The following is a 15995-nucleotide window of genomic DNA, read 5'->3' as shown; positions in this document are numbered from 1 at the left end:
TTGTTATTCAATAATCCATTTCTTGTGTGCATTTTGTGGCACAGAGCAGTTGACACGTCAGGTATTTTACTGCTACAGCCTGGGCAATTACAGGCAGAGAAGGTTAAAATCCATATACTTTGATGGCGTTGAAATATACTCCTTTCTATCAAATGCCCATATTCTGTATCTCATCTGTTATAGGTACATTCACATATGTGAATATACAGACCTGGACATCAATCCCATGATTAATAATAAAAATGAAAATAACCAGATGTTTATTTCTGAAAGTTCATGTTGACCCAAAGCATTCCACCCAGTAATTTATGATACAGCTAAACCTAAATATTTCTAGGAGGAAATATAATCTCCTGCCCCTGCAAGGCGTTTTAAGCCTCCCAGAATAGAAACCGTTACTCTAGAAACATTGTCTGAAAGTCGTTGTGGATAAAATTCCAATTTCCCCCCTTGTGAATTTTATTGTTTCCCATTTGTCCCCAGCAGCAGTGGGTGGGTCTGAGGCAGCAAACTCAAGGAGCATTCCCTACTAGGTTCTCTGTTTCCCACAAAAGTTTTCAATGTCTAAACCTACCTGAATGTATAGATTACAATTAGGGATATACTTCTGGAATATATCCACCAGTCAAGAAGTTAAATAGAACCACAGGAAAGAATAATCCGGATATAACTTTATATCTGCCTACTTCAATTATGATTTTTTTTCTCTTGTTTAATTGAAAAAATACTCCTTGAAGGTACATGAAATTACATTTTTTTTCAAGGATGAATTAACAGACATCTACTTATTGCACAAGTATCACCACACGGGTAATAAGAGAACTTCAAAATCCTGACAACATGGACACAGATGTACAGGAACTGTACAAAACCAGTACATACAAAATCTATGACAAAAATCTAGTCATAGATCTCAAAGATTCTCTCCAAGAAGAATGCACAAACAAAAAGGGAAGTTATCACTTCCTGTCGATTATCCACCCTAGATTTACCAGGGCTGTGACCGGTGTATGTCAGATATTTTTCTTTCCTATTTTGCATTTTAGGTTTTAATTTATTTTTTAAAAGCATGTTGTGTGGGTAACTGGCAATCATTAATAAACTTTATTTGTCATGTAAAGCAGCAAAGAATTAGACATTTTACCAATCTTGACCTATGTTATATAAAAAATGGTTGACAGTCCCCATGGAGATTAACCTCCAATTTCAGACAAAGTGACACAGGACCAAACAAGTGACACAGGGCTCAGCAAGATGAGTTTTTCTTTTGTTTCATTGCTTCTCCAAAGCAGAACCTTTCTTGACAGGTATTGCAGTAATTTGCTAAGGAATTCCAAAAGGCAGATGTGTCTTCATGTCTCATCTAACTTTCCCATGTCTTCAAATGTGCTCTCAGGAAAATGGAAATACTTGTTATATATTTTGAAATAACTTTTGCAGTGTCTTGTAAAGAAGAGGACTGAAGTACAGATATCCAAAATACACACTACTGACCAGGGAAATAAAGACAATGATCAAATGGCTCAGTCCTGACCCTGTGGAATTAGATTGTTACAAAATAATTATCTAGGCACTACATCCTCCTCAATCTTTTGTGTTTTACTTTTCTCTTCAGAAAAGCATTCCTCCCACTCCACTAGCCAGTCAAGTTGCAAATCTCTGCCACAAAGTTCGCATTGTCTTTCCCTTACACTAATTGCCACATAAAGTCACAACCATTCTAGAAAAAGGTGTAGAAAGGGTACTGCACATGTAAGTAAATACTATGATAAAATTCAACAAGTGTCTCTAAAACCAAGAGCTTCAGGGGCAGATTGATTTCAAAAGGTCTCTAAAAAGCCTTTGAGCGACTTCTCCAGCACTGCAGGTCAAGTGTCCCATGTACAGAGATATACAAAATACAACCCACGCATGAAAATGTGGAAGAATTTAACTTACACTATTTTTTTGTCAGGCTTTAGCAGCTTATAGGAAAATTCACTGATGATTAACAGAAAGCTTAAGTTAGGAGGAAAGCTCTTTCCGTCTGTTCCAGTAGCTCCTTGAAAGGCAAATTCGATCCCTTCCCTATTGAAACAAAACAAAACAAACAAAAAGAGAGAGAATTAAGTAATAAAACAGACAGCTAACAAAAGCAATGACCATGGGCATTGTACGTGGCACATACTTGTGTATCATGGCTACAGATTCTCTAGATTTCACCTGGTCCCAGCCAAACGTTAGCGAAAACCGACGAGCCAGTTCTTTCATGTTTGTGAAGGAAGCAGATGCCAAGTCCACACCAGTACTGCTGTCTTGGCTTTCTGCACACGTCTGAAACAGCTGCAAAAGAAGTCCAAGATAAGCAACCACATGGAACCCTACAGGCAAACAAAGCTTCAGGAGGACAGAGAGACACGTGCGCCCAGTAACAGCTTAAAAGATAGAAGCCTTACAAAAGAGTAGTTAAGTCATGTTCTTCAAAAGCACACAACAAGCACTAGGAACTGACACAAAAGACAAGTGCTTAACAGACATGCACGAACTGAAAAGTAAAATAAAAAAGAAAAAAAAAAAAAAGACATGCATACAAAGAGAATCAATTCCTGAAGGTGAGGGCCCCATCTGTTGTTGAGTCTTCTGAATCAAGCCCAAGAGAAGTAATATGCCTGAGAGGTTTTCAGGGTATCAGAATGCAGATATAGCACACAGGTCTGGCAGCAGGACAGCCCAATTTCTGAGAGTGAGACTGGGTTAAAAGCAAGTCTCAAAACCAATTACTACGTTTCGGGATTTTTTTCCTAACAGAACATGGAGGTAGCTTCAACCTGTTAACTTTCAAGGTCAAGCCAAGACCAGAAAGGGCCTGTTGTCTATGTGATACACAAACACAAAGTGCTGACTATGTCAGCAGAATACATGTAGCCAAATGCTGCTTAGCCTGGTCTAAGCTCAGATTTCAGGGGCTGGTTCGCAGATCTAAGCCCCTGGCAATGGGTGTGAAATAAGCAAAGCTCATGTATCAGTACCCCCTGGGAGGAGCCTGCTCTGGGGCTTACAGCACGACTCAACTCGAGCTAGAAGCAGCTCTGGCCATGGGCAGAGCTGGCAGAAGCAGCTGCTAAAATAGCTGACTGGCCTCATCAGTCAGCAGCTGCAAAACCCTTCAAAAGGGCTGTGCCCCACTTTCTTCCACAAAAAAAAACACTGAAAGTACTGGGGCTTAGAGCTGGCCAGCCACCGGCACACTTACTCACAGTTCCTCACACTCAACAGGAATTGAGGTAGTCAGTAAAACCTAGAATACTGTCCTTAACCTTAAGGTTAAGAGACACCCACCATGTCCCAAGGGAGACTCTGTAATCTCAACGATTACATCAATCCCAGCATGCTATGCCTTTGAAGATTGGAAAAAAAAAACAAAAACAAACAAAAAAAAAAACTGTAAACCTGTGCACAAAATTAAAGTTTAAAATAGGTGTAATGAGTAAAATAGGTGTAAGGAGTTTCATTAAGACATGCAAAAACACATCTAAATAGAAAGCAAAGCCAAGGAACCAATTTCTTTCACTAGGCTTTAAAAATTAATTTGAATAATTACAGAAAGGTAGGGAAAAGGCTAATATGAAACACAGCTGTCATAAGAACCCCCATCCTCTCATTTTAATTATAACCTTACCTGCTGCAGACAGAGAATCAGTGCCCTGGCACTCTCAATTCTGTTATTGTGCCTCGTCCTGCTTAGAGTTTCTTTAATTATATCCCCAAAATCGTTGTAAGCCTATTAACAGCAACAGATGAAAATTAGTGTTTCCCTTCCATAGTGCTGGGAATACACAAAACAGATGACTATGTTCACATCACACAAGAAGTTTATAAAACACTCCCAGTATCAGTACACCCAAACTATAAAATCAAAATTGGACATTTTATTTTAAGTTTAAAGCAAAGGTCTGCTCCCTTAAGAGTAATGTGTATGTTAAAGTTACTCTGAAATTGTTAAGTATTATAACAAAAGAACAATCCTTCTTAGAGGAAGAACAGAGTTTTACATATTCAACCAGTGCCTGCCCAATGAAGTGAGGGTCAATATCCACACTCAGGTATTTCCAGTGGCAATTGCCCGCTCTGTGCTGTTCTTAGCCCTCTCCACACACATTTCAGAGTGGCTGAGGCTCTAGCAGCTGTCTAAGCACAGGGACCCACATGACACCTAGGCCATCTGAATGTGAACTGTGGGAGCTTTATGAAATCTGCTGACCACTTCAGTGTGAGACTCTCCATAGTTAAAACACTCTCCCAGCCATAAACTGCTTCTCCGTAATGGCCTCTTTGGAGAAGCCAAGGAGCAGATGTTCAGACATATAGCCTCTACTCAACTTTCAGTTACTTTGTCTGCAATGACACACCTTTCCAGAGCAAGGAGGCGAGACTCTTCCGCTCTTGCTTGGTTTTATAGCCCTTCTGTGAGTACACGAGGATTCTGAGCCATAAACGATTAACCACATCTTTCATAAACACTGGAGTCATTTTCAAACACTGAAATGCACTGATAGGCAAAGCCACGTTATCTAAAACATTACCTTCACATAATGCTTATAGATCTCAGCAGCTGCAGTCGTCTCCACCACATTAAACACTATTAACTTGCAATATGCTGCAAGAAGACTCCGCTTTTTGTGCAAGTCGTCAAGTTTGTAGCTTTCGTCTTTTCTCTCCTCCTCTTTTGTCAGGTCTAGGGAAACAAAAGCGTTGCAGCTTTGTTCCAGTATTTTATTCAAGGTATCTCAATTTTAATGACCAACTTTCATCCGAATAGCACAGACTCAGCCGTTCAGCCAACATACTAAGCAACAGATGCTACGCTCAGCTCTGTGTATGTCAGAAAACACAGCTTTCCATTTCCATTTCAAAGCTTTCAGCTGATGACAGTGAAAGCGAGTTGTTTGCACAGTCTTCTACTCTGATCTTCACAGGGATTTCTCATTTCTACTAGGCAGAATCTCCTGTATAACACTGCTCAACTGCAGAACAGGACCAAACAGTGCAGAATAAAAGGCACAAACACACAAAATGGAAGAAACCAGACACATTGCAATCATGTTGTGTTTTGTGGGTTTGTTTTTGTGTGTGTTTTTTTCTTTCCTTTTTTTTTTTTTTTAAGCACAAACAAGCACACCCACAGCATTAAAAAAAAATCACTTCTTTAGGGAAGGAACCTGCAACAGGTTGACAAGGATCCTTTGTGGGGAGGACTTAGAAATTGAAAGCATCTTACAGAACAGGTTTGAAACTGATCTCAGAAGGCCATCTAACCCAAAACAGGCCAGACTCAATCAGTTTCAGGTACATAACATAGGTAATGCGCCCAATACTGAACACAGAACTCCATGAACAGCTGAAGGGCAAGAGTTCAGCCCAGTAATCTAGGATGGTGCTTGGTTTTTCAAAGCACGACACTTGAACTCAGACTCAAACCACAATGAGCCAACAATCTATTTTCAAAACACTCCCAAAAGAAACCAGCCTTCACAATAACATCCTCAGCTTGGCATCTGAATTTGTTTGAAAAAGGCAACACAGCAACAATTACATAGCTGTTTCCCACAAAAACTGCTCTGCATCCCCACATCAAAATCCTCCAGTCCTTTACTCTGATGGCTTGGAAGAGCCCATGCATCAACAGAGTTGCACTGTAACACTGCAAGGCTTTCCACCGAGGTGGATGACACCATCTCTACCACCAAAGTCGGTCTGTCAAATACCTGTACGTTTCCACCCATGCCTGCATTACATCAGCCCTTTCTACCTGGGACTAAATTGGCAATCGTTGCCTGTGATTGAGCCACAGTGGAGACAAATCACTGAATTTATATTCATCAAGCAACTTTGTAAGGGGGCCAACAATGACTCGACCCCTTTCAGCGCAGCCGGCAAATAGCAGCGAAAATGGTAGAGTGTTTCTTCAGTGCTGAAGATGTCTGACCTTTGCTTTCCTCTTTCTCCTCCACAAAAATATGTTCTTGGACAAACAAAAGCAGTTTTTCCTGAAGGGAAGTGCTGGGAAGGTAATCCAGAAATCCCACTTCTTCTTCGTTATTATTTGAATCTTGATGACTCAAAATCAGTAGCCAGTCACAGAGTATCACGAAGGCCTGTATCAAGCAAACAAAGCCAAGGAAGGATGCAGAGACCATCTTACTTTTCATGCCAACCCCCATTTGCATCTCCATCAAACACAAGTCAGAATCTGGTTTCTATCCTACTTCTTCCTCACAAGCTGAGGATTTCTGTTGGCCCCACCCTGTGATGAAATGCCACAGCTGAGCCCTTCCAGAACCTACACTTTAGGATATGGTATATGCAAGTATCATGCATGAACACCACCTAAAGATTTGAATTTCAGACTTCTCTGAAAAGGACAATGAGCTCTATTACGCCACAACATCTCTCTTTCAACATGTGAATCACTGGACAATTTCTCCAAATGTTCCATTTTTTAAGTGACATTCATAACAAGGCATTAAAAAAGCAATGAAAGTAAGCAGTATACTGATTATTCTAAGTAGAAAATGTAGTGACTATCAAGTGGCAAATCAAGTCATTCAGATTCAGGCTTTGATTCTGCATATGGACCATGCAGAGACATACCTGTGTTTGTCTAAAGCACTAACTTTTGTAGCATTTTAACTAACTTTATGTTAAAATAGATAGCATTTATTTCAAATAAATAGTTGAGGATTGTTTATTTTAAAGAGTCATTTCTCTGCTAAGAGACAAAAAATTACAAAACCAGCAGAAGGAAATACTGGTATGAAAAGAAAGAAAGGCATTTAAAAGGAGGACTGAGGATGCATGCCAGTTAAGTGATATAAGAACACAAACCTTTTCTCTCACGTCTTTTTCCTTATGGGTGAGGAAGTACATGCAAATCTCACTGAAACGCCTCAGTTCTCTTCTTAATGCCAAAAGAGCGCCCTAAAAACATATGTAAGGAAAGTGGCAGGACTGAGATGTTAGGGACTATGACCCAATAGAGAATTATAGAATAAACAACAGTTGCATCTTTCTCCACTGATTCATTTAAGATAGCACAGCAGATGCCATTATGAAAGAAGCTGACATCTCACAGTAGCAACAGCTCACCAGATATGAACAACTTTAAAAATATGTCTTGCTTTCAGCCACGATATCTACGATAGAAAGGTGAATCCATAAAAATACATACTTTTTCCCCCCACTCTGGTGCAGAAAAGTGACAAACAGAGGGACATGTGCGTCTTGCTGAGGCTAGCGGTGTTCAGCAAGTCACAAACTCTTTGGTTCTCCATCTGTAGGATTAGCAGCTCCAGTATCATTTATTCCCTGATACAGCCCTCCAAGCAACTAGGAGGTCTGCAGAACTCACTTCAGCTTACCCTTATAAAGCAGGGATAATAATTTCCACTTTAGAGACAGGTGTAGAGTCACAAAAACTCTAGTCCACCCCACCTTATTTTCAGCACCCAACATGTGAATTGCCTTCTAGAGTTGCTCTTCTCTCCCCTTCTACTGATTACAGAGGAAGCCCAGTTTAACTACACTGCTAATTGTGGAAATAGACAAGTCTATTAGTTAAGACAGTCTACTTGATTTGCCCAGAGCCAAATAAAAGACCTCCTGATCCTTCACTAGGTCCCATCTGTTGCACTGCACAGACCAATCAACAGAAGAACGCCTTTACAAGAGGATTTCATGCCATGCAACTGGATCTTTGTAAGAAAGGGGATCCATCCCAGGGCATACTGAGAAGGAGCAGAGGGGGAGGTAAAACACTGCCTTAACACCATTAGAGGAGGAGGGGGGAAGGAACAGTCCCAGAGCTGCTGTCCAGGAAATGATGTTTTTTGCTCTCGGAACTTCTCTCTTTGCCAATATCTAGATTTGGTCCTGCAGAGTGGGCCGTAACACTGTGCTTCCAATCAAAATCTGCCCCTGTATGAAAGGCCAAGTTCAAAAATGTGCTGCCCCATTATCAGTCAAGCTAACAGTGTCTGGGCTGGAAGGCAGAACATATTAGAGCAGTGAGAGATGCAGACATCCACTCAGGAATGGAATGGGACGGGAATAGATAGTGAATCAGTCACCAAACGGGTAACCTCCCAGCTAACATTTCTCACACAAAACAAATGCCCATGTCAGCGCCCTATTCTGTACACACAGCAGCACCAGAGGAAGGGGGCGGAATGACAGAAACAGCAACACTTGGCGTAGTCAGGATTCACCACGAAGTAAAACTGCAAAGGTATAGATTCACATGGGATTCAAAGTATAAAAGAGTTTTCCTCTCTGGTATCTTAAACTAGAATATCTTCTGAAGTATCTGGCAGAGACTGGCACTATGCAAAACCAATTAGGAAAGTAAAGTAGTCAGCTGATGAAAAAATTACACAAAGTTTGAAGAAAGTGGGATGTCACAGAATGGATAAGTAAAATAAGAACGTAAGAATAAAACAAAGCAACAGGACTTCCTGGAGTTTTCCTTGAATATTATTTGTTGCTTAAAGCAGGAGAATGAACTGTTTGGCAGTGGAACAAGTTCCTTATCTCCATCAAGCATGAGGAATTCGCTGCACATGTTTTGCAGTAAAAATAGAGGTGAACTGTTGTTCCCTTATTCTCTTGCATACTGAAAAGGCATAAACACTTTAAAAAATAGGGAAGGGTGTGGAAGATAAGGGGAGATATACAGAGAGAGAAAACGTCCCAACTCAGTTTGATTTCCTCAAGAAAATATAGAAATTGTCTTCTTGAGAAAGTTTGTTTTTTTTTCTGGCTATCTGAGAATAGAAAAACATCTTGAACTTCTACAAGCACAACCCCTGGGTTTCAAAATGATGTGGAATGGCCAACCTTGGAAGAATCTTCTGCAGCTGCAGCTACTTGCCACAGGAGAGAAAAATATGTGCACTGGAGAGCTGGCAGGATCACCTGCAAATAAAAACACATGTCCTTTATTTACATGAAAGGCTTGACAGCAAAAAGCCTGGCATTCTGCTTGCTGCTTGCACTGCCATTTCTACACTGCCAAGAATGTAGGTCTTCAAAATAAACACAGTAGGTTTACACCCAAGTAAACATTGCCTGCTGAGAAACTTCATTACTAAAGTGCTACTTCTGTGTAACTCTGACATCCTGATGCGTTCAATGGAACATAACTCTGTAATACGAGGGGTATTCACAGAGGCTAACTTCAGCTGAGCTTCTTAGGATTTCTCTGCTGTCTTTGGTGAAAGGCTGACTCCTCCAAAGGGCAATTTAGAATAGAAGCCAAACCTTAGTTCTCTGGTTCTACAACTAAAGGAGTCTACCCACACGCTTCAGACTTTCCCTCTTTGGCTATATTTTGCCTTTTTCCAAATAAGCCCAAATTCTCCTGGAAATGCAGTCCAATTAACTGCTCAAGTACTTAAAATACCATGATATACCTCTACCTTGGCACAGCCAATGTTTGAGTTGAGGCAATCAGACAAAGAAAAGGCTGCAGTTGAGACAACAGGTAATTACAAACTATCCTCATCAAGTGTCAATTTGCAAGCAACAGGTCCAAAATATTTCAATTTCTGGTTACAAGGAAACCATGCTCCTCATGGTCCCAACAATTCCATATGTACACAGAGCGAGGTTTTGCAACCAGCAGGAAGTACTGAGCATGAGAAAGGATTATTCAAGTTGTCAGATGATTATTCTGTCGTAGCTCTGGAAAATCTCCAAATTAATGAATACATGGCTATAATCCATTGATTCTAAATAACATTATACCAAAACCTTAGTTTCCATTTGTCAATCTGGGAAACAACATCCTCCTGCTTCATACAACACTAATACATAAGATTATGTAATATTTGCTGTTTTTCCTGCTTTCAACCTTAAGTATCAACAACTCACCAGAACGGACAAGCTCCCATGTTGTATTTCATACAACAGCAACCGTAAAGTCTTATCATACAGCTTCCACTTGGTGAGATCATGGGCACTGCAAGTGGAAAAAAAACAAACAGAAAAAACAATGTCACACTAAGCAAGAAATGAAATCTCACCTAATCAAGTAGGTTAAATGAATCCTGGTTTTGCCTTCCTCTGATGTACAGCAGCATGAACAACTAATAATTAATTCTAAGGGAGTGGGGAGGAATACAGTCTGCATTCCTGCCACAAAACTGCAGCATCTGTGAGGAGAGGAGAAGGAAGCTGGACCTCTGTATATTTTCCTATGCATTATATTCACATTCTCGAAGTGCCCAAAAACGTCTGAAGAAAAATTCCCCCATACACACTTTAAAAGAGTACTTTGAATATTATCCAGTGTTGCAGCTCAACTTTAGGTTTTTCTTTGCATGAGAAGAGCAGCTCTAGTATGTAGGATAAGCAAAAGACACACTGAGCAGAAGGCCAATTCCCCAACCCTCCACTATCTCACATGGTAATTTACTTGGTGAACAACCCCTGCAGAACCAAGCTTTTTGAGAAATCCATGTTTTAACAGGAGAAGACCAAGTAAATTAAAGCAAACGAAGCAGATAACACCTGCTGCTCTCATTACACCTCTTCAGACTGGCCATCAGTGTTGACCATAAGGCAGTGCAACAGCATGCAGCTAGGAGGGAGGCACCGTAACAATGTAGCTGAGAGGATGTCAACATCCACTCTGACATCCCAACTCCATTATACACACTTCTTAGCCCCACTAGGGCTGATTCTCCAACCTCAGTAAATCAAAAATAATAATAATACTCCATACCCAAGAGCACAGCTCTGTTCAGGAGAAACTAAGCCTTGCAATATCTCTTATAGGAATAGTTTCCATTTTCTTGTGAAATTCTTACTAAACCCAACAAGCAAGAGCAATTCTCACTTGACATCTGTTAAGGCAACACTAAAGAATATGGGAAAGTAAATTAGCAGTACGTAAAAAAACATCTCACTTGTGAAAAGCTGCTATTCTTCTCAAAGCAGCGCACATCCGGGCAACTTCTCTTGCATCCGTGCAAAATCCTCTTTGCTAAATCATGCAGGTTTAGGAAAGAGAAAGGCATTAGCCAGCATGGGGCAAAGTAATTGCTAAGTTCTCTTCCCACCCAGCCCACAGACTTGAATTACTCTCCTCCAGCCCTCGCCCCTTCACACATGCAACTTATGCATTCCCCTACAGTAAACAGAAAACAACGTGTTGACTGCACAGAAATTTTGTATCTGTCCCTGTCCCTACTAAACCCCCAGCAGCCTCCCTAGACTACAGCACTGCTAAAACAGAGTAAAACTAGCAATTAGGCTACCACTGAAGTGCGAAACCTCACACAGTTGCTAGGTATCTCTGGAAAGCTAACCATTCACATGGCGCTGACTCTCCATGCTTCCAGCTGCCAGATCACATTCAAAGATAGCTAAAAATATATTAAAATACTTTCCCATAGATGCAATTGCTGCAGTTTCCACAAGGATGCTACGTGATTATGGGAGATGGTATATACGACCAGGAATTAGAAGGGAGGGGCTGCAGGAGAAAATCTCTTTATTTAGATACGGATTACTCTATGAAGGAGTTGAAGAATCCCTGGTCTAGCACTTATCTTGTTTCTCATAAGTGCACATTCTCCCATATTGACATAGGTATCTATTTAAGACCAACAAAATAAATCCAATCTGAGGTTAGGGGATTTTTTGGCTTGACACATTTTACAATATCCCAGTGTCCAATAAAAACCTGCCAGCGTTTACTCCCATACCATGGCATGACACCTGTTCATGACGGCACAGTTGATCAGATCAGCTGCGGGCTTCTGTTGTTCAGTTCAGCCAGCAAGCTATTCATATCACCACCAGCTGTTTCTGCTTTTTAGAACTAATGAAAAACTTTGAGGAAGACTCTACAGTCCTCCTTCAAGGGGAAAGTCATCATTTCGAAGACCCCAAAGCTATGCAGTCTGCATCACAGACTGATGTTTTGTTGTGTTTGTTTGTGTTTTTTTTTTTTTCCTAGAAATACGCAGCCAAAGTCAAACTACAAAAGCTATCTTGCATGCAGTCAAATATGAAGAAGTATAGAACCAAAGCAGTAACCGGTATTTTGGGAACAATCCCATCACCTACAGATCCACGGTCCTTCTTAGCTGATCTTTTACATAATATTTTTGGCATAGTAATACTACAACAGTGGAACCCATGTCCAGAATATTTAGACAACATAAAATGTCCCTTTGCTGCTGTGGACTACCTCATTTACTATTTTCACCACTCTATTCCTGCCAAATCAAAAAAAAGTAAACCATCAGTCATTTTAGAGGAGCAAACCCAACCTTGAAAGCTCTGCTCCCTCCAAGCAGAGAAACAGCAGGCAAAAAATTGTTCCATATCCCCTTTAATTTTTTCTCTTCTGTTTTCATATGGAAACAGGCTGTTTGTCTTCGCAATGAGTCACGCTCACCTTTTGCCAGAAGCCATCTAGTAGCTGGTTAAGCTGTCCCGCCAACTCATCTATCAGCTGAGTTCGGGCGCGATCCACCTGATTGTAGACGGCAATTTCTTCACTGCAGAGGATATAATAAGTCCTGGAGGATGCCTCAAGGACAGACATGTCAGAGTGTTTGACCACAATGTCTTTTACCTCTTTCAGCAAAGCATCCAAATGCTGCAAGTGATAAAAGGGGTATTACAGGTGAAATGCATGCAAATCCACTTAGGCTTCAGACACATTTCGCTTGGACTATGCATCTCTGTAGGTCACACAACCAGTACCAAATAACTGTCAGTCTAAGGAGCAGAGGGGCAGGGCTAGTAGATACAATTTTTTTTCTGGCTTTATGGTTCTATTTCATTACTGTCTGAATCTTTGTGAAAAATTAAGCAACTGTTTTAAGTCTCGCTTCAGTAATACACCTTTGGCACTACTACTACTATAAAAAAAATAAATAAAATGTTAGGGAATAAAGATGTCTTTCCAAAGGAAAGGTGTGTCTCCAAACAATGGAAGTTGTCTCCCCCAGCAGCAGAGGACAGATACTGTTTCAGATCATGTCAGCAACTGCCATCTTCACTCTTACTGGCAGGAGGAAACTTAACTTGTGCCATGCCACTGACTCTCCCCCTCTTCCAGTTAATGTTTTGTGCTGAAAGTAATCTAGGCGTGTTTGCTTGTTACCTTCCTGTAAACATCCCTGCTTTAGAATACATTACACTATTTCAAGGATTTAATCAATCCATTTCTGACCATCCCTTTCCCATCAGCAGTTACACTATCTCCATTCTTATCTTTCAGTTCCTATCACCCCCTAGCAGCTGGGAGTCAGTCCTCAAGGAGAATGAAACCTACTCTGCAGAAAACTCCAGGGAGATGCCAGCTTAGACACATAGCATAACCCACCCTCTCTCCACCCATCAATGAAAAACCCAGGGGCAGGCCTATCGCATGAAAACACAACCCATCACCCAGCAGGGCCAGTCACGGCATATCGGAACTGACAAGCGCTAACGCTTTTCTTTGGCAGCTTCCAATCAAAAAGTAAAGCCTGAAAAAGACCGCTTTCCTCAAGGTACGAGACTGTTTCTTAATATTTCAACAGGCTTCTATTTGTTCCAAGTCACACTGAATTCTGTACACTGTCACATAAATTTAGCACTTTCCACATGCACCGACTACCCCAATTCCTATTCACCTTCTCTAGATGTCCCGTACTGTAAACATCTAAATCATAATATTGTGGAATCTGCAGAAGATTTGCCACTTTTTGTGCATCTGTTGAATACTGCAGAGAAGAAAAAAAAAAAAAAAAAACAAAAAAAACAGGATATGAGTGCACTGCAGGAATTTTAATGAAATATTTAACATGCATTCACAGAGCAGCTGTTAGTTACCTTTGCCAAGAGCTGAGGAAGCACCATAATAAAATGTTCAGTAATTTTGGTACAATCTTCCGATTGTATTTTCTTCTCTTTTACTGACAGAATCTGCAGACAAAGCATTTTGTTTCAATTATAAAATCTCTTAGATCTGAGTGGAATTTTACATGTAATTCAAGGTTAACTTATATGCCTTTATCTAAATCAAATGAAGCCAAGATAAAGATATTTTCCGTGGAGACAACCAGATGCTTTTTTTATTTTTTGTTAACTTTAAATTAGATACAAAGCACTGAACAACAATTCTGCATGGATAAAATGCTCACCATTTGTCAATAACTTGCTTTAACTGGCTTTTTTCTAATGTTCATCCCCTTCAACATCCACTACTAATAAGATCCACAGGTCAAACAACAGTGTGACATTTCGTAAAAGTATGCCAGTTCATTTCTGAAGATATACCTACCGCTGGGAGCACGCTATCTGGCAAAGCACATAAGACAAAGAGATTGTGATTACAGCACCATATGTAAGAATAAGATGCACTGACTTTTTTGGCTGCACCTCTGCCGGCTGGAGGATGACCTTCAGCTGCTTCTCTAACCGTCGCGAGGATAATTTCAGTGAGAGCACTTTTCTGGGCATCGTTCAGTGCTGTAAGTAAACCAGTCTCCTTTCAGCATCACACAAAAGAAAAATGAAGTTGCAGCAACAGCTAATGAAATGCCTATTCATTTATCCGGACAACTGTGGAAGGACACTACAGAAAGAAAGATGCAGTGTTGCTAAATAAACACCTAGAGTGCATTTGATTTAACTTGAAGAAAACTATTTTCTATATTCACTGAACACAAAGCTGATTATTTGCCTCATGACTAAACTTTTTAGGGCACTTGGGTTACCAAAAATACAAGCAGCTTCCATGAAGCCTATCTTTATTAACTACTATCTCATTTAGGATAAAACTACTCTTCTGAGCAACAAAATGCTTTAACTCACTGGGTCTGCAAACTTTGATTTCAATTGTACAACCACCTCCAGTTCTAGTACAACTATTATTAAAGTTCACTTTTTTTTTTTTTTTGTAAAAATATCTTAGAGTTCTCTAACATGTTAGATGTCAATGAACTCAACACATTGTTCTTCTTCTCTTCAGGCATGAACAGCAGTCCAAAAATACCACACTTCATTCAATTCTGTTAGATTCTCAAGTTTTGAACAAACAAAAGAAGGGAATGTTACTTAAGCTTAATTATGCAAGCGTTCTTGCAAAATTTCTAAACTAACATTACATAAATGCAGAATACTGAATAAAACAAGTATGTTGCTGCAGATCATGTAATCAGCAGTACATCTGCTTTGTACATCTTGGCGACCACAATCTGGGATCAAAGGGCACTGCAATATGAAATGATCCTAAAGTAGCTGAGGCAAAGTGCAAAAAACAACAACAAGAGATTAATCCAGACAAAGCTAAGCTCTTTGCTCACCCACCTTCTCCATCTCCTCCATCATTTTTTAATAGAAGTGTGGTCATGCACTCCCAGTCCTTCAGGAATGTGCCAGCCCAGTCCCACAAGCTGTCTACGAGGTATGCAACATGTTTGTGCACCTAGGGATTAAAAACACAAACTTATAAAAGCAAACACATCATTAAAAGAAATACAACTTCCTATGGTCCTCTCCTTTTCCAATCACAGAGCTGTCATTCACACATACAGTCACATACAGTATTCCAACATATTTAGTTTGAGGCTATTCAACATTTAAACACTGCCTTCAGTCTGATACAATGCAGGAAAGTGGGAAAAAAAAGGATATAAATCAGGAAAGAAGCTTTTCTTTCCTCTTATTATGGTATCTTTGCTTTGTAATTTAAGCAATCTCTCTAAAACTAGTTTCTGTATTGCTTTTATACTGCTGATCGTAACTAAAAATCCAACCATGGGACTAAAAATGAGTTAACATTTTAGATAATGTCTGTGAAATTCTTTGCACTTTGATTCGAAACGGCAGTGCCTTAGACGTTTTGGCCAGACATAGGTCTGCACCACCACAAAAGCCAAATAGAAAAGTACAGCACTTAAACTGATAAAATCTCAGAAAAACTACACAGTTCTTAGTCAGCATGGAGCTACAGT

The 15995-nt window shown here is 40.1% G+C and overlaps 1 protein-coding gene across 2 annotated transcripts in view; it reads right to left on the bottom strand.

The window, feature by feature from the left end:
- The window catches only part of LOC311429945 (cohesin subunit SA-2-like), a 64063-nt gene that overhangs the window by 8940 nt on the left and 39128 nt on the right, over positions 1-15995 (bottom strand). For both annotated transcript variants that reach the window (XM_084506209.1, XM_084506210.1), the window contains exons 15-28: positions 15349-15466; positions 14405-14508; positions 13870-13962; positions 13671-13760; positions 12443-12646; positions 10944-11020; positions 9907-9994; positions 8872-8949; positions 6865-6957; positions 5966-6134; positions 4563-4714; positions 3659-3760; positions 2168-2322; positions 1939-2067 (exon numbers count right to left, since the gene is read on the bottom strand). In XM_084506209.1, coding sequence (XP_084362335.1) covers positions 1939-2067; positions 2168-2322; positions 3659-3760; positions 4563-4714; positions 5966-6134; positions 6865-6957; positions 8872-8949; positions 9907-9994; positions 10944-11020; positions 12443-12646; positions 13671-13760; positions 13870-13962; positions 14405-14508; positions 15349-15466 — 1652 coding nt within the window. The remainder of the gene's footprint in view (positions 1-1938; positions 2068-2167; positions 2323-3658; positions 3761-4562; positions 4715-5965; positions 6135-6864; positions 6958-8871; positions 8950-9906; positions 9995-10943; positions 11021-12442; positions 12647-13670; positions 13761-13869; positions 13963-14404; positions 14509-15348; positions 15467-15995) is intronic.

Source organism: Aythya ferina (genome assembly GCF_964211825.1).
Source record: "Aythya ferina genome assembly, chromosome: 1".
In the NCBI taxonomy this organism is placed as follows: domain Eukaryota; kingdom Metazoa; phylum Chordata; class Aves; order Anseriformes; family Anatidae; genus Aythya; species Aythya ferina.
The sequence above is the reverse complement of the archived record's forward strand: the minus strand, read 5'-3'. Positions and strand labels throughout refer to the sequence as shown.